Genomic DNA, 15,610 nt, shown 5'->3' on the forward strand with positions numbered 1-15,610 from the left:
TTGTGGTAAATGTAAAATCCCAAAAATGGAATCTACTCAATTCCTAGCTATTAAATTATTTGTTCTAGTATGTTGAGGCATATTTCAGAAAATATGTCTTACCATTCAGTTCTCTGCAGGACATTTTTAACACTTATTAAATTCCCCATTTTATTCACAGCACATATTCATCCAGGTCCATGTGTCTAAACTGTAGCCCTTTTCTGAAATGTAGAACCTAAATACAGACACAGTACACTGTACTGCTGGTGACGTCTGATCAGAGATCTAAATCATTCAAGCACCTCCTCTCCTGATATGTATTTTTTTTCTGTATATCTGAAGCATTCCATTGGCCCCTGTGTTCGGAAAATTACAAGCCAATTGCTTTTTTGATCGAAATTGCAAAAGAGTTATCTGATCCATATGTCAATATTTGTGACTGAAACTGCTTATTTCTAAAGAGAATTAGACAGTTTACAGCGTGCTTTACTGTAATGTGCTGCTGTGTGAGCTTCACTGGGAACTGTGATAAAGGCTTATGTTTGAACAAAGGGGAGAAAAACAACAAAGATATAACTCTCAGTGTTAAATGACCACAAGAGCCTTTCTCTGACCCCGGTGGCTCCAACTCTGTCGGGTGCAAGGTGACACAGTAGTTAGCATTGCTGCCTATCAGCGCTGGGGCCCAGACATCAATTCTGTTCCTGTGGTGCTATCTGTGTGGAGTTTAAGTAATAATAATTATAATAATAATAATAATAATAGCTTACATTCATATAACGCTTTTCTGGACACTCCAATCAAAGCGCTTTAGAGGTAATGGGGACTCTCCTCCACCACCACCAAAGTGAGCCCCACCTGGATGATACGACGGCAGCCATAGTGCACCAGAACGCTCACCACACACCAGCTCTCAGTGGGGGGGAGAGCAGAGTGATGAAGCCAAATCAGAGATGGGGATTATTAGGAGGCCATGATTGGTAAGGGCCAATGGGAAATTTGGCCAGGACGGCAGGGTTACACCCCTACTCTTTTCGAGAAACGCCCTGGGATTTTTAATGACCACAGAGAGTTTGGACCTCGGTTTTACGTCTCATCCGAAGGACAGCGCCTTTTTACAGTACAGTGTCCCCGCCACATTACTGGGGCATTAGGACCCACATAGACCGCAGAGTGAGCATTCCCTGCTGGCCCCACTAACACCTCTTCCAGCAGCAACCTTAGTTTTTCCCAGGAGGTCTCCCATCCAGGTACTGACCAGGCTCGCACCTGCTGAGCTTCAGTGGGTTGCTAGTTGTGAGTTGTAGGGCGATATGGCTGCTGGCATGTAGGCGTGGGTTTCTTCCGGGGGGTCCGGTTTATTCCTACTGTCCAAAAACATGCTGGCAGGTGAATTGGCCTCTGGGGAAACTGGTCCTCGGTGTGTGCATCTGTCCTGCGATGGACTGGCGACCTGTCCAGGGTGTACCCTGCCTTATGCCCGTTGCTTGTCAAAGTAGGCCCTCGCTCCCCCGCAACCCTGAATTGGAAGAGGCGGTTAAGAAAAATGGATGGGTGGTATCTACCCTGCCCTGCAGAGACACCAAGTTCTACCTTTCGTTTTCTGGGGATAGGGTCCTCAAACAGGAAGTGCGCCGTCTCCGATTCCTCGATGTTGTCATCGCTGGGGGTGGACAGCAGGAAGCTCTTGCTGACGTCGTTTGAGAGTGGAGGAGAGGGGGTGGAGGGAACGGACTGGTCGCTGGCATCCCAGCTCCAGGTCCCACTGGTGGAGCTGCTGTAACTCGCGGACAAGCACTCCTTCCACCCCCTGCTGGCAGGCTCTGGAACTGCAGCTGCATTGAAATCCCAGACAAAATAAAAGTTGTCATTTGTAACAATCCCTTACCCTTATCATACACAATTACATATAAAACACAATTTAAAAACAATTCGCACTGAACTTTTGAACAGCAGGGATAATGAAAAGAAAAAATGCAAACTGTGAACAAAGAAAAACAATTGTAAAACTTTTTATGATCTTCCAGTATTCTGTTGTCATACTTAACAATATTTTGTTTCCATTTGTTTTACATGTATTTCTTAGGAGTTTGGAGAAATAATTGACTTCACACTTTCAATGAAATGTTAAGCACACAACATAACAACAACATTGATAACAAACACTCCAATCTTCTATCTTTAATAATGATCCGCTGAAGGAAAGCAGTTAAGATTTATTTTATTTTTAGTAGACCCTCTAATGTCTTTGAATTACTACAAGAACTGTGATATGAAATGGCACAAACAATCCACACTAACAGTGCAGATAATGAACTTCTGTCAAAGGTGAATGGAGCAAACACATTTATGACTAGTCTAGAAAAGGATTTCAAGCTTTTAATTAAGCTTTCAATGTCTATTGTTTAAGTAAAACATAACTATTTCAGATTAATCTAATAGATAATACTTTGTAAGAACTGTACAACAGAAAACCTCTTACTTTGCACCACTATCTCCTTGTGACATTGTTGACAGTTAAACAATCACTTTTAGTGCAATAATAAAACACAAACTATGCTTTTTTGTTAATGTCAGAGGGATTTACTTATTATGTGATTAGGGGAGGCTCCGGCTCCCCCAGTACTGGAGAAAGTGGCTAGAAAAAGAATCAAATGGTTGTTTTTTTCCCCATTTCTTTAGCAGTCAGTAAACTCTCCTTTATTTCATCCATGCTAGCAATAGGGCTAAAAAAAAAAAGGAGACGTCTGGGGGTAAGGTGGCTTTGTAATGTAACCTTTCATATCATACAAATGCTTCTGCAACTTGATAGGGCACACTGTTGTCATATAAATAGAACCAACATCATGGATAAAATGTGTTTCTTCCACCACTGGAGCACAGCAGTACAACCTAACAGTAATAAAAAAGGTAAGAATGGAGCCCCTGTTGCAAGATCAAATCAGAAGCAGTACCTGGAGTCCCAGACGGAGGACTGAGTACCAGTGGGCTTGTGGAGAGGGATGTGAGGACTGTGGCGGCCATCACCTCCTTGTCTGCATGCCCCAGTGGTTTCCTGTAACGGCAGAGAGGCGAGGAGGCTGTTTAACAGATGGACGTGTTCTGTTGGTCAAGCCGCTGACTGAAATCATAATGGACCAATTCACACCATCAGCATTTTCCTGTTGTTTTGACTTTTTTACTGTTCTCGCTCAAGCGCTGGCAGGTGCTGCGAGTGTGTCTTTGCCGCTGTCGCTGGATGAATGTCTACTCCTTGATGCTTAAGCAGCCACGTGGGCAAAGGCGGCCTGTCTGAAAAGCCCCATCAAAGCCGACTGTGAGAAGCTACGACTGCTCCCGTGGGGAGGTGTGTCTCATAGCCATGTGGCAATTCCTTTTTACTCCTGTAATGTGATTTGGAGGAAGGGGATATTTGAATGAGAGGGGATATCCAGAACAATAAAACCTATCCATGCATACCATGTTGCAAAGTCAGAGTCACGGTTCCTATACAATCCACAGCCATCAGCAACCTTGAGAAGGTTTGAAATCTGTTTGAGGAACACTTAGTTAGCAGGGCAACTGCTTTTATCAAAATCACCTACAAAGGCTCATATTAAACACATTTATATTTGTTCTTTTTCCATGTTAAGACTTGCTTTTCGCAAACTGCCCAATAATATATTTCTGGCGCCAAGAATCCAACTCCTTTCCCAAGCTGGTGATTGCCAACACAAGACAGACTTTAACAATAAATAGATGGATTGCTGTACATTAAGATCTCAAGTTGTTTATGGGCTGTAATGGAAATCTCCAGCATAATAATAAAAACTGCAAAAAAGCCTCTGTCCCTTGTGTATGCTCCAATACATTTGGAGCATACTGAAAAGTTTGGACACGGGATATTAACAGAGTGCAGTATTTTGAGCTATTTCATCCATGGCTTTTTATAAGTGGCCAGAGGGAATTTCGAGAATAGTTAAAAGCGCTTTTAGAATCTGAACGGCAAGCACAGAATAGATCCACACATTTTCAGATTTGTTCCTGCGGAGGGGAATTTGCCCAAAGATCTGCTGCTTTAAAGTGGTGTGAAGACTTGCACACAGGCACCTTGAAACTCATGCAGTGCTACAGCTTGTGCCAGTCCAACCTCTATCCCACTGGCCGGCCTTCAGTGAGCACATTTACTGTGTGAGATAGTATCTATTTATAAGTGATATGCAGGGGAAAGGAAAACACTGGCATAAGAGAAGAGGTCAGCAGGATAAACACTGGAAGTCTCAGCTCACACTTTCACTGCTACACACCCAGGCGTCTGAGAGACCAGCTCTGCACCAGAGACATGGAAATGTGTTCAATGAAAATTTTTCAACAAAAGGCAGTGCATTCTGGCCTCTCAAGAACCCCTCAGCTCTTGAAACCATGCAAAATAGTTTAATCAGATTCATCAATTTGATCAAATGAGGGCTGCAACAAGGGGTACATTTCAGCTCTTGATGATTCCTGAGCCCGTCATCAAATGAAGGTTTGAGTCTTTGTTTGTGCTAATTTACAAATGATCTGACCCAAGCCACTCCTCAATATATATATATCCTCCACATTTATTCATACTCCTGATACACTGCAGCAGAAAATGATTTTTACACAGGGTCATGATTTCTGTATTAAAATGTTATAATGTACAAAAAGGTGTACTGAATACATCAGTAAAAGCTATAAGTACACGTTTCTAAATACTCATTGCTCATTTTTATTTATATCCTGTAATTATGTTGAGAAAATACTGTAAATTTAATCCTCAATGTTTTTAGTCATCTGGTTTAGTTTCACCAAGCCTCAAAAGTTTATCTTGAAAAATTATAGACCTCAGTCATTCTAGTGAGGGCTATAAAAATCCATAAGACAACCTAGTTTTGAGTGTGTTATCCATGAGCAAGGATTTTATGCTTAATGGGATTGCTTCTACTCTACCAAAATTAGAAAGTATGAACATTTTACCTAAATGTGTGGTAAGAATACTGGTTTGGCAGAATAACACCCAATTGTAACAAATCTTAAAAATCTTAAAAAAAAACTGTCATACAATGTCTTCAAGGCAAGATAATGACAACATAAAAGGGTAGGAATTTGTCAAATAGCAACTAATTTACTACCATGTTAAATAAGCTTACATGCTGCAGCTGTTTTAATTGGCCCTTACAAAATACACAAATGTCCAAAATGTAGTGTGGCTGTTCATTTGTTAATAACTACAGATACAGTTCTCAATCATTTCAAGCATTTAATTGCAACTTGTGCATATGAAAAATAAACTGAACTGAACAATCTGTTCTGTATCGATGATTTTGTTGTGAAAATCAAGTTTCCATGGTAGGTATTCTTACTTGACTTCCTGTAGGAATTACCCTGTCATTCACTGTTGACTTAGACTTTTTCCAGGGGAATATTAGTGCACACCATCGCCTTTTCTTTTGCCTCTTTTACAACATACAACCCTGTCGCAAGTGTCAATCTAAATCTTCCATTTGGTGTTTTTGTCATTTCAAATGTCAGTCTAGTCTTTTGAGTATGCTAAAATTTCACAAAAAGCATTCCACCTTTCAGTATACTGTGAAATAGCTGGATATGGTTGCACTTGCTGACTCAGTGGAATTCTTTTTGAGTCAGTCTGTGCATCAATGTATAGTTTTGTTTACATTTCTGACAATGTCCGTTTTTTTAACTGTGTCAAAAAAAACATATTTCGTTTCTGATTGTAAAAATGAATCACAACTGCTATGTTGACTACCCAATGGTTGCTAATAATAGAGCTACTACATGTTAGGAACCCTAGAGGTCACACAATCAAAAAACTAAACTCCAGAACTCTATGCCCTACCTAATTTACTTTACTTCTTGGCAATGTGGAAAAGGGAAAGGAAGGCAAGTATAAATTGCTTTGTGAGCTTTTCCTGCAGTGAGATCTGCACAGATCGATTACAGTGTACATTAGTTACCACTTGAACAAAGATAAGATAACAATACTGGAAATACACTTCACCTTGTAGCAGGATACAATTTCTTCAAAGGGAGGTCCTATTCTACTTTTGCAAAATGTATAAAACAACCTCCAACATATTCTCTTCACATTTGTTGTGATGCTACCAAAATAGAAGTTGGCTGTGACCAATTTAGAACAGTTTCCCCCCCAACTTTACCAGAACTATGTCTGTTCTAGATTACTTTTTTTAATGTGGCACTCAATACAGAAATTTACATACTCTTCATGGAGGGTGAATCACATGGAAAAACCACACACATTCTTATGTATAAAGCTGCAAAATGTCACAATTAAATGCACATTTCAGCAATGGTCTTTAGTTTCTGCTTTGCACATGGCTTCTTCTCCCATTGTATGTTCAGCGCTGCAGGAGAGACGGAGAAAAAAGAAGCTGCAGCTTTAAGAGTAACTTCTGGTAGCTCGTCCACCCCCACCTCCAGATTCTGCACTGCAACACAACCAGAGCAAACTGGTTTCGGCAGCGAGCAAGGCCAAGCGAGAATCTGGCACAGATCAGCAAAAAGTTTAGACTCTGCCAAAACTTTTTATCTGGGTCAGCTTCCAAATATCACAAAACCAAGGGCTGGATTAATGGCTGACCAAAAAAAAAATGTTTGTCTTTTCTGTATCCCAAAGAAGTGCAGTGCACTTTGGTAAATGCAAATTGGCACTTCCCCATAAAAGACAAAATGCTGTATCCTCCATTCAGGCAATATACAACCAGTGGTACACACTGTGTAGTGCGTGTTTTAGAAAGCTATGAAATGTTTTGTTTCCATTTAATCAATCAAACACAAAAATGTCAGTAACTTACACTTTTATTATACCAGTATGGTTGTACATTACTATCAGGAAAGAACACATATTTCTTTAAATGTAAAGGACAATTTATTACCAAGCTAAAATGCACTGTATTCAAACTTTAAAGAATAACATCAAGAATACTCTTTCCTGCAATTATACTTTCCTGCCATTTCAGACATGCCACTTCACAATGTGTCACTAATTAGTATCTAATGAGGTGCAACTGATTCTTCAATTTCTAAAACAGTAAAAGAAATTTGATTATTTAAAACCTTAATTAACAGTTGTTTGTACTAACCATTAACTACTTTAAAATGTGACAGTTTCCTGAGTCAAATATGTATCATGTGACTCGTAGTGTAAAGCTTTGGAACATTACTCTGAGTTTCACATTTCTGTTCATGAAGAGAGCTTGTAAAAAAGGAAATTTAAACTACATTTGGAGTCAAACTTGCATTTTTGAAGTCAGTTAAGCTTGGGGAAAAAGAAGTCTATTGCTAGGTTTCCTTTAGGTCTTGAGCTAATGTAGGCCCTAAGAAAAAATTTAACTTTGGAATACTTTCAGTTTCTGCTAAACACTGTCAGCAAATCCATTTCTTGCTACAAATTCATTGAAATGACCTTTAAATGACATGAATCAGTACAAATTTTACCTTCTAAAAAATGCCTTGATCCACGCAGCATTTATCAGACATATTCCTTAATCCTTTTACAACCTCATGTGAAACGATTAAGATAAAAGGCCACAGCCTAGTTCATCATTTTCAGGAATAACAATGCTGATTATCTATTCAATGGATCAGAAACAGGAGGTCTGAGTGGGAATTTTAAAAAGGAAAATTAGCTAGAGCACAAGTCCAAATCTGTCAGAACCTGGTTCAATTCTGTGGATATTGCTTTAGAATGTTTCACACACAATAAGTGTAGGAAGTCACCTTTGGGGATTTTGTTTTGTATTTTCTGAGTCAAACTACAGCCTTGAAATCTTTGCCCTCCTGCACGTATTCAAAGAAAGGCAGGAACTGAAGAGTTCCAGAAAAAAAGAGAGGGAGAAGCGCTGTCTCCTGCCAAAAAATTCAGAAGGAGGCAGCTGCTTAGGATGTTTCGACACAGAAGATGGATCTTTTCCTCTGTACAGAGATGTGACTTTCTATAACAAGGACTAAGCAAGCTTCCCCTTGTTACCAGCATCCCTGATCTAAAATTCACTGTATCAGCCTTGAAATGTTTGCTTTTAAGAGATCACTTTATTAACCATATACAATTTCTAACATTAGGAATTTGTCTTTACGCATACCCCAGTTTGCTCTTCATGAGACACACAGGCACACAGAAGGGGAGAGAGAAACTTGGGGTCAGAGCGCAGGGTCAGCCATTATACAGTGCCCCTGGAGCAGTTGGAGTTAAGGGCCTTGCTCAGAATCTCAACGGAGTAGGATTCTTCTGCTGGCTGTGGGATTTGAACCAGCAACCTTCCAGCCACAGGCACAGATCCTTAGTCATAGAGCCACGACTCCGCCTTTTTTCAAGAAAAGATACCCAGAGTGTAAAGCCTAAACAATAAATCAATATAGAGCAATTAAGGCCGTGTTTATCCTACATATGTAGCTTACACGTAACTTTAGATGTACCTTATCACAACTGAAAGAAGGCATCATGATGTCTGTATTTATTTTTAGAGTTCTCATAGTGTTCCACCTTCTGTCCTGTGCTTCCTTTCCAGATTTCTGTTGCTTGTATCTACGTATGTCTGTCTCTACATTTCACATGGGAGAGCGAACAGGTCGTCCTATTCAACACCGGACACCAGCGTCCAGGAATGAGTGGGCGTAACATTGGGATGACTCCAAAACAGCAAAACACAAAATGGGAACGCAAAACATTTCGGCGACCGGGAATTCTATCTAACAAATTTGGTGCTGGGCTGCAGAGCAGCTCAACTAGTAACAGCACTCACTGGCGCATTACAGACCGAGTTCTTGGATTCTAGGATTCAAGAGTTGCTGATTCAAGCTGGAGACGTGCTGCTAGCTAACCATGACCAGGAATTCCTGGGAGATGGCACACAATGCAACAGCATCATTAGGAGTGCAGGTTTCATCGGCCAGAGTCCTCTCAGAATACCACTACACAGGGACTCCTGTGACTTGACTTGCAACAGCACCGGAGAGTGAAGAGCCACTTATCATGTCAAAGTGAAGTCATGGTATAGGGCTCTACAAGGGGGCATGCTGGACAAGCATATGCACGCTTATCTCATTCATTCTGGGTAGAGGAGTTGGCATCACTGCCAGTGAGCAGCTGACAAATCCAAATGTGTGTGTGTGTGGGGGGGTATACATTAAAGACAAACTGCTGATCTTGAAATTAAAAACAAATATCCTGTACACTGTAAGGACAGTGATTAGAGTTGTCACTAGTCGCTTCAGACATAAATGTATCACCAAGTCACTCTTCCATCCCCCCCCATCCATTTTTTGAACCACTTCATTCAATTCAGGGTCACATGGGAACCGGAGCAAGCGACTGGTGTGAGACACACACAGGATGGGAAACCTGTCCACAGGCGGGCACACACAAACACTCACAGCAGGGCCACTTTTCCCAGAAGCCAATAAACCCACCAGTATAGTTTTGAACCGTGTGAGGAAACCGGAGCACCTAGATGAAAACTATGCGAACACAAGGAGTACATTCAAACTCCACGTGGACAGCACCCCAGCTCTGGACCTGAACACGAAGCCCTAGCTCTGCAAGGCAGCAATGCAAACCATCGTCAACACTGGCCCCAAGTCACTCAAAATTCACTACGCTGACAACACTGATTCTGCAACATTGCCTGCTGTTACCACTCAGGAAGTATTCTGTACTCTTAATTCTAGGTGCAATTCCTCTTTGGGGAAAAAAAAGTACTCAATCAGAATGATGGTGATTTTACTAGTTATCTAAAATAATCTGCCACAAACACTAACACACACACACTTGTATTTAAGGAAAGAGCTCTGAAGTGTGACAGACAGTACCAGTTTTTTTTCTTTCTGCATAAAAATGAGCAACGTTTGTGACAGCAATTGCATAACCTAATATGTAGTGAAAAATTTGCACACACCACAGCAGACATGGCTATAAAAGTAGGAGTACTCTGGCACTCATTCACAGATCTTCATCAAAAGAGCAAATTTCTGTAGATACACCTGGCAATGTACCTTTTTTTGGTCCCACACTTCCAAAACCAGGCCTCTCCTTGAGTGAAAGGCAGCTTCACAGAATATACAAATTTAAAACCCAGATGGCCGATAAGTTGTTTAGATAAGGTTGTCCCATTTTGCAGATCTACACTTAAGAAATATCCAAAAATGCAGAACAGTTAATAGAAAGATGTCTTTATAAAGATGCCTGGCTTCAAACATATTACAGTAGTAATATTCTAAACAATTCATTTCATGGACAGGTTGCAGCAAGCACAGGGCTGTACTACAGCCTTCATCGCTGCAAGTGTCAACCGATAGCTGGTTTAAATAAGCTGCCAGGCAGTGTGAGATAGGACTCTGAAGGAATGGGTTGACTAAACGGCGTCTTTCCAATTGGCTGGATGGAGGCCAACAGCTCCAATATAAGCAGCTGAATAACAAGCAAAAACTTTGGCATGGAGTTAATGTTAACTCCTACAGGATAACTGGCTGCCAATTAACTGAGGGGAAAAAAAACTTCGACACTGTACCACAGGGATTATTTGTGCACAGTGCTTAGTCTGTTTCTAGTTTTCTAGTTCAGCTCTTCGCAGGGCTGTGCAAAAAAAAATCGACACCGCAAGAAACAACAGAAATATGAGAAGGATTTATTGGCAGAAAAGTCTACGAGAACCTTTACTAGTGCTTTTCATTTCCGGTAGTATTTTGATAGCTCATAGTTCAACAAGACATTGGTTGCAGTGAGTAAATCCATATCCAATCCGATTACACCAGCCACCTACAGTCAACCTAATAAACAGACTTTAACTCTAAAATAAATACATGTGCATGGTATTAGCCAAGAGGCTGTGAGAATAAGGATAATTACATTACAGTAAGATCACTTCCTTTGGTTCAGAACTTTTAATTGATTGCACTCCAAGTTTTCTAAAGGCTTATTTTAAAAAAGCCACTAGCACAAGAAACCACCTTACTTGTCTCCCCTGTCTCCTCAATGAACTTTAAGCCTCCACAGAAACTTTGTCGCCAATATGGTACCAATAATGGAAGCCTCAGGAATTGTTAAATTATTCCCAAAGAGAAACTTCAAACAATTTTCTTAGGGCTAAAAAAAAAAAAAAGAAAAAAAAAACTTGTTGAAAATTTGCAGTGACGGCTCTGATTACAAGTCGGAGGAGAGAGAGTACAAAAACAAACAGCCCTAAGGGCGAGAGCTGGGCTCTGGAGACAAGATCTCTAGGGGAAGACAAGAGAGTGCTGTGCACTGACTGTACCGTCAGATCCTTAAATCCAGCAGCGTTAACTTTGGAGCTACTCTTGAATATTTTAACAGATGAAAAAAAGAAAACATCTCTGTGCATTCCTGAAGTAAACACAGATCTGGATTTGACTACATTTCAGTTATGTCTGCTCTTCTTTTCATTTAATCGGATCCAAAATCCAAATGACACACAACCCCTACAAACATAACACATCTACTGTAGAATATGTACATGAGGACACACATATCATAGCAACACTGAATGGCAACATTTAAGACCTCATGCAACCTGGGATAACAGGGCTGTGAATAATCATCCTATAAATTTTCAGGGGAGGCAGGGCTTTGCTATACACTTTAGAGGCTGTCTACACTTTAAGAAATTCTTTTTCTCAGAAACAATGCGGTTCAGAAATGCAGACAAGCGTACAGCACAGAGAGTCCTTATGAACCCAATGCTCTTCAGCAGCATGCCCTCACTGAACCGCTGTGACCATCAAAAACGATATGTCTAGACTTCACTGGCAGCATTGTTGGCATAGAACATGAAGAGAAACGTCGTCAAAACTTAAGAAATGAAACTGTAAATGCTAACAAAGAGGAGATGGATCATTTGCTCCCACTTAAAAAAGACGAATAGAAATTTAAAGGTACCTTCTGCAGTTTTAATTACAGCTTTGCAGGTGCCAACGTGTTGCTAGGGGTGCGTAAGTAGAGACACTAAATTTTATTATAATTTCCACAATATTATCAGCCTTTAAAAAAGTTGAATCCCCCCAAAAATATGTGATTACAGTTTTACCTCCCCTAAAATTATACAATACAATTAAAATATGATAGAAAAAGAAATAAATATCACACAGGAACACACAAGCTGGCCTCTGCAGGGGACAATGAGTCATTATTGATGTTATAAATTCAACAGCCCGTTCACGTTTCACCTTATCTCCACCCCTTAAAAATTCATATTGGATTTTGTCACTGTCCCTCATCACATCTGGTAATATTCTCAAGCACTCAAAAACACCAATGTAAAAAGAGATACCAAGTCAGTGTTAAGTATCAGTAACAGTTAGCTTTGGTTCCCTGAAAGAGTTGCTACAATTATCTCCTAATGCCTACAAATCCCTTTATGCTGGGGGCTCCATACCAAAAGCCTAACAAGTCTGACAAGTCTGTCTGGGACTTGGTATGTTGGGATCGTCATTGCTACATCCCTATTCACTGCGAAAACTGCAGTGAATAGCAATTCTGTTTCAGGGAACCAAGGTTACCTTTGTAACTGGTTCCCTTTAAAGTGCAGGATGCTGCCACTGCCTTATGATTGTGTAGCATAGCAGGTTGCAAAGACGAACTCATGGTACAACTCAGAAGGGGGACTCATTGCCAGTCAAGGTCCTAGTCACTGGCTCTTTCGTAATCCAGCTCCATCTGGCACAAGGCTGGGGACATCAAGCAAAGGTCAGGTCACTGCTGCCAGGATGCTGGAGCCAGAGTTGGGCAGTGCTGACAGCCCATCGTGTCTAGGCTGCAGAACCTAGTAAATCTACAGTATGTGAAAGGAGAAGCCCACACAACAGCATTACAGATATTCTGTACAGAGACTCATGAAGAAGAGTCTATGAGGCTGCATTGTCCTTCAAAGTGTGGTCAGAGACCTTTGAGGCTGGAGGCAAACACTGAAACCAACAGACTCTCTGGTGGCTTCAATAATTCCATCAGACTAGCCTTGCTTTGCCATTTTCCTTGGCACTGATCAATATACTGTAGCAAATGCATATCTCTACCTGACACCAAGACACAGTATCAGACAGGTACTGTATCCCAATGTCCAGAGGTGTCTTGGTTATGTGAAGCACTGTAGGCTAGCCCCTATGGCACCAGCGAAAATACTGACTCAAGCTGCTGTATGATGGCCAGATCGCGAGGTCTTGTATTCTTTGCCTCTGCATGACATTCCTGGAAGTGATGACAAGACTTCCTCGTGTCATTCCTTAAGCCTGTATACACGCAGCTGATAAGACAGAAATTAAGGAAAAGTTACAGGTCCTCGTTCGCCACTGCTAGCAAGTCTTTAGGGCTTAAAAAATGACACAATAGTCCTCAACAGGTTTAGATTGGTATTTATTTTTGCCATCTCTTCTGCACGAATAAGCTGCCATGATGCTATCCTGAACATGTATTTAACATGAAAGGTTGTTCATGTTAAATAATTCAACCACATCCAAACTGATCCAGTACTTTAATTAGATTTGCACATTAAAAGCAAATAATGGGTATATGGAACATACAGTGAAAGCCTTCTGTAGACTCTGAAGCACTGGAGAACTCTGAACTAGATCTTAAAAGGCTTCTTGATCAATAAGCTGTCAGCATGATAAGACATGCAAAATTGTCTCCTTTGTAACTTTTACTTGTGGTGTAATTAGCTCAATACCAAATAGCAGATTACTGTGAATGATGTTCTGATTAAAATCCAATTTAGGACAAGCATACTTGATGTTCAACAAAAAACAAATTAACATTTTAATGCAGACAGTGTTGCATCGTAGGGTACAAAAATGTCGGGTTTCTTTTTTCTTGAGAAACCCTTTTCAATCATTTACTCCATAGGGCTATCAGTTTAAACACAATCAACCTGAAGTTTGTAATTCTTAAATAATGCCACTATTAATTCTAAAATATCAAAAATAAAACTGCAGGTTACCAGATGCACGCTATGCTCAGTTAGAGAAGACAATACAAGAGTTTTGATTTTACAGGCCAAAAGTTTGTGTTTGCTACTGGAGACATCAGAGTCTTCCTAAGCCTTCTGCTGACAATGCATAGAGCAATATTTATGTGCCTTCTGCAATAGCGCATTATTAAAACATACTATATTATAAAATAAGAGATCAAATCAAAGCTTGTAAATTCTAAACCTACAGTTTGGAGGCAGCTTTCTGATTTGCATAGGCCTTTTCTGCTTTTACCTGAAGAAAAGACGCGATGAGGCACTTAAACTGTAATTTGAGATTGGCAGGTGGACTTAAGTTTTTAATTTAATCCAGACCTAAAACCTCAGATTTGTGCATATAAACACAAAATATCCTTCGTGGCTAAATTCTATTTATAAATGTCAAACTCAAAACGAGAACTCAGGTTACACTGATTTTATATGATTAATGGTGTTTATTTATCTTCAGAGAACTCTTGGCAGACGTCACGAATGGGCACTTGGTTTGGAAAAAAAGCACTATATATATAACACATCTCTAGTTACTGATACAGCATTAATCACCTAGTGCATGCTATGTGACTGAATACTGGAATACACCAAATTGGAACCTTTAATTGAGAAACAGAAGAATCCTTAAACCAAAGTCAATGTAGAAACTCCAAGAGACAGCATCTACTTGCTAATGTTACAGTTATATTACATTTTGTAAGTAGAAAAAACTCCTAAGAATTTTGGATTTTTTTTCATAAAGGCTGGAGCCATTCCCTTTGTTGAACAGAAAACATGTTGTCTAACCTAATCACATTTATTCTGTTGAGGGTCTTGGGCCTCAGTGCATACAATATACACACAAATACTTTGAATGAATAAACTGCACTGAATACAAATACAAAGACAAGTAACTAGTGCTTCAGTACAGTTTCTAACATTATCCACCAGGATGATATTTCCCTACCCTGTACTGTGCTGGCCAGACAGAATTTGAATATGTAACAATGCAGCTAAATCAAGCAAAACAAAACTACCTACAGCCAGACCTATTGTCAGACTTCCATCCCATGACTAGAACCCTCCCAGAGAAGGACATCAGCTTCATTCTGAATCACTGTTACTGAGAACAGAGCATATAGCCTCTGTACAGTGATATGAGAAAGGAACTTCTCTCTGGAAAAAAATAAAAATAAGCCTTGTGTTTTCAGGAAGTTGATCAGTGTCACATTATTTGGCAGAGAGAATGCTAACATATAAAATGCAAGCTCAGCAAAATACTAGTTTTACCCAGCTAAAATTAGCAACAAAAGCTTTAACCACAGTTTTTTTAAAAGCATGAGTTTTATTTCAGAGTTAAGGAGGGCCACAAACGGACTATAAGTGCTTAATAATGTGTTTAAGTACAAATAATGTTGTAAAAAATGTTTGGATGGCAAAACAAAGGGAGAAAAAGGAGATAATACTAACACTGCATGTCCTTCCAATATATTCCACTGAAAATATATTTTTAGCATCTTCAGGAAGAAATTAATGTTGTTTAGGAAATATTATTTTGTTACAAAGAGCAATGTTAAGGTCATGCATGGAATTGTTTTACTGCAAAACAATATGAGCATGAAGAAAATGTAACAAGTTCATGAAAC

At 39.9% G+C, this 15,610-nt stretch overlaps 1 protein-coding gene across 2 annotated transcripts in view; it reads right to left on the minus strand.

Moving 5' to 3' along the window:
- slc2a4rg (SLC2A4 regulator) overlaps positions 1–15,610 on the minus strand; it is a 59,940-nt gene that overhangs the window by 15,634 nt on the left and 28,696 nt on the right. For both annotated transcript variants that reach the window (XM_015364966.2, XM_015364967.2), the window contains exons 3-4: positions 2,937–3,037; positions 1,576–1,817 (exon numbers count right to left, since the gene is read on the minus strand). In XM_015364966.2, coding sequence (XP_015220452.1) covers positions 1,576–1,817; positions 2,937–3,037 — 343 coding nt within the window. The remainder of the gene's footprint in view (positions 1–1,575; positions 1,818–2,936; positions 3,038–15,610) is intronic.

This window comes from Lepisosteus oculatus, chromosome 16, assembly GCF_040954835.1.
Source record: "Lepisosteus oculatus isolate fLepOcu1 chromosome 16, fLepOcu1.hap2, whole genome shotgun sequence".
NCBI lineage: Eukaryota > Metazoa > Chordata > Actinopteri > Semionotiformes > Lepisosteidae > Lepisosteus > Lepisosteus oculatus.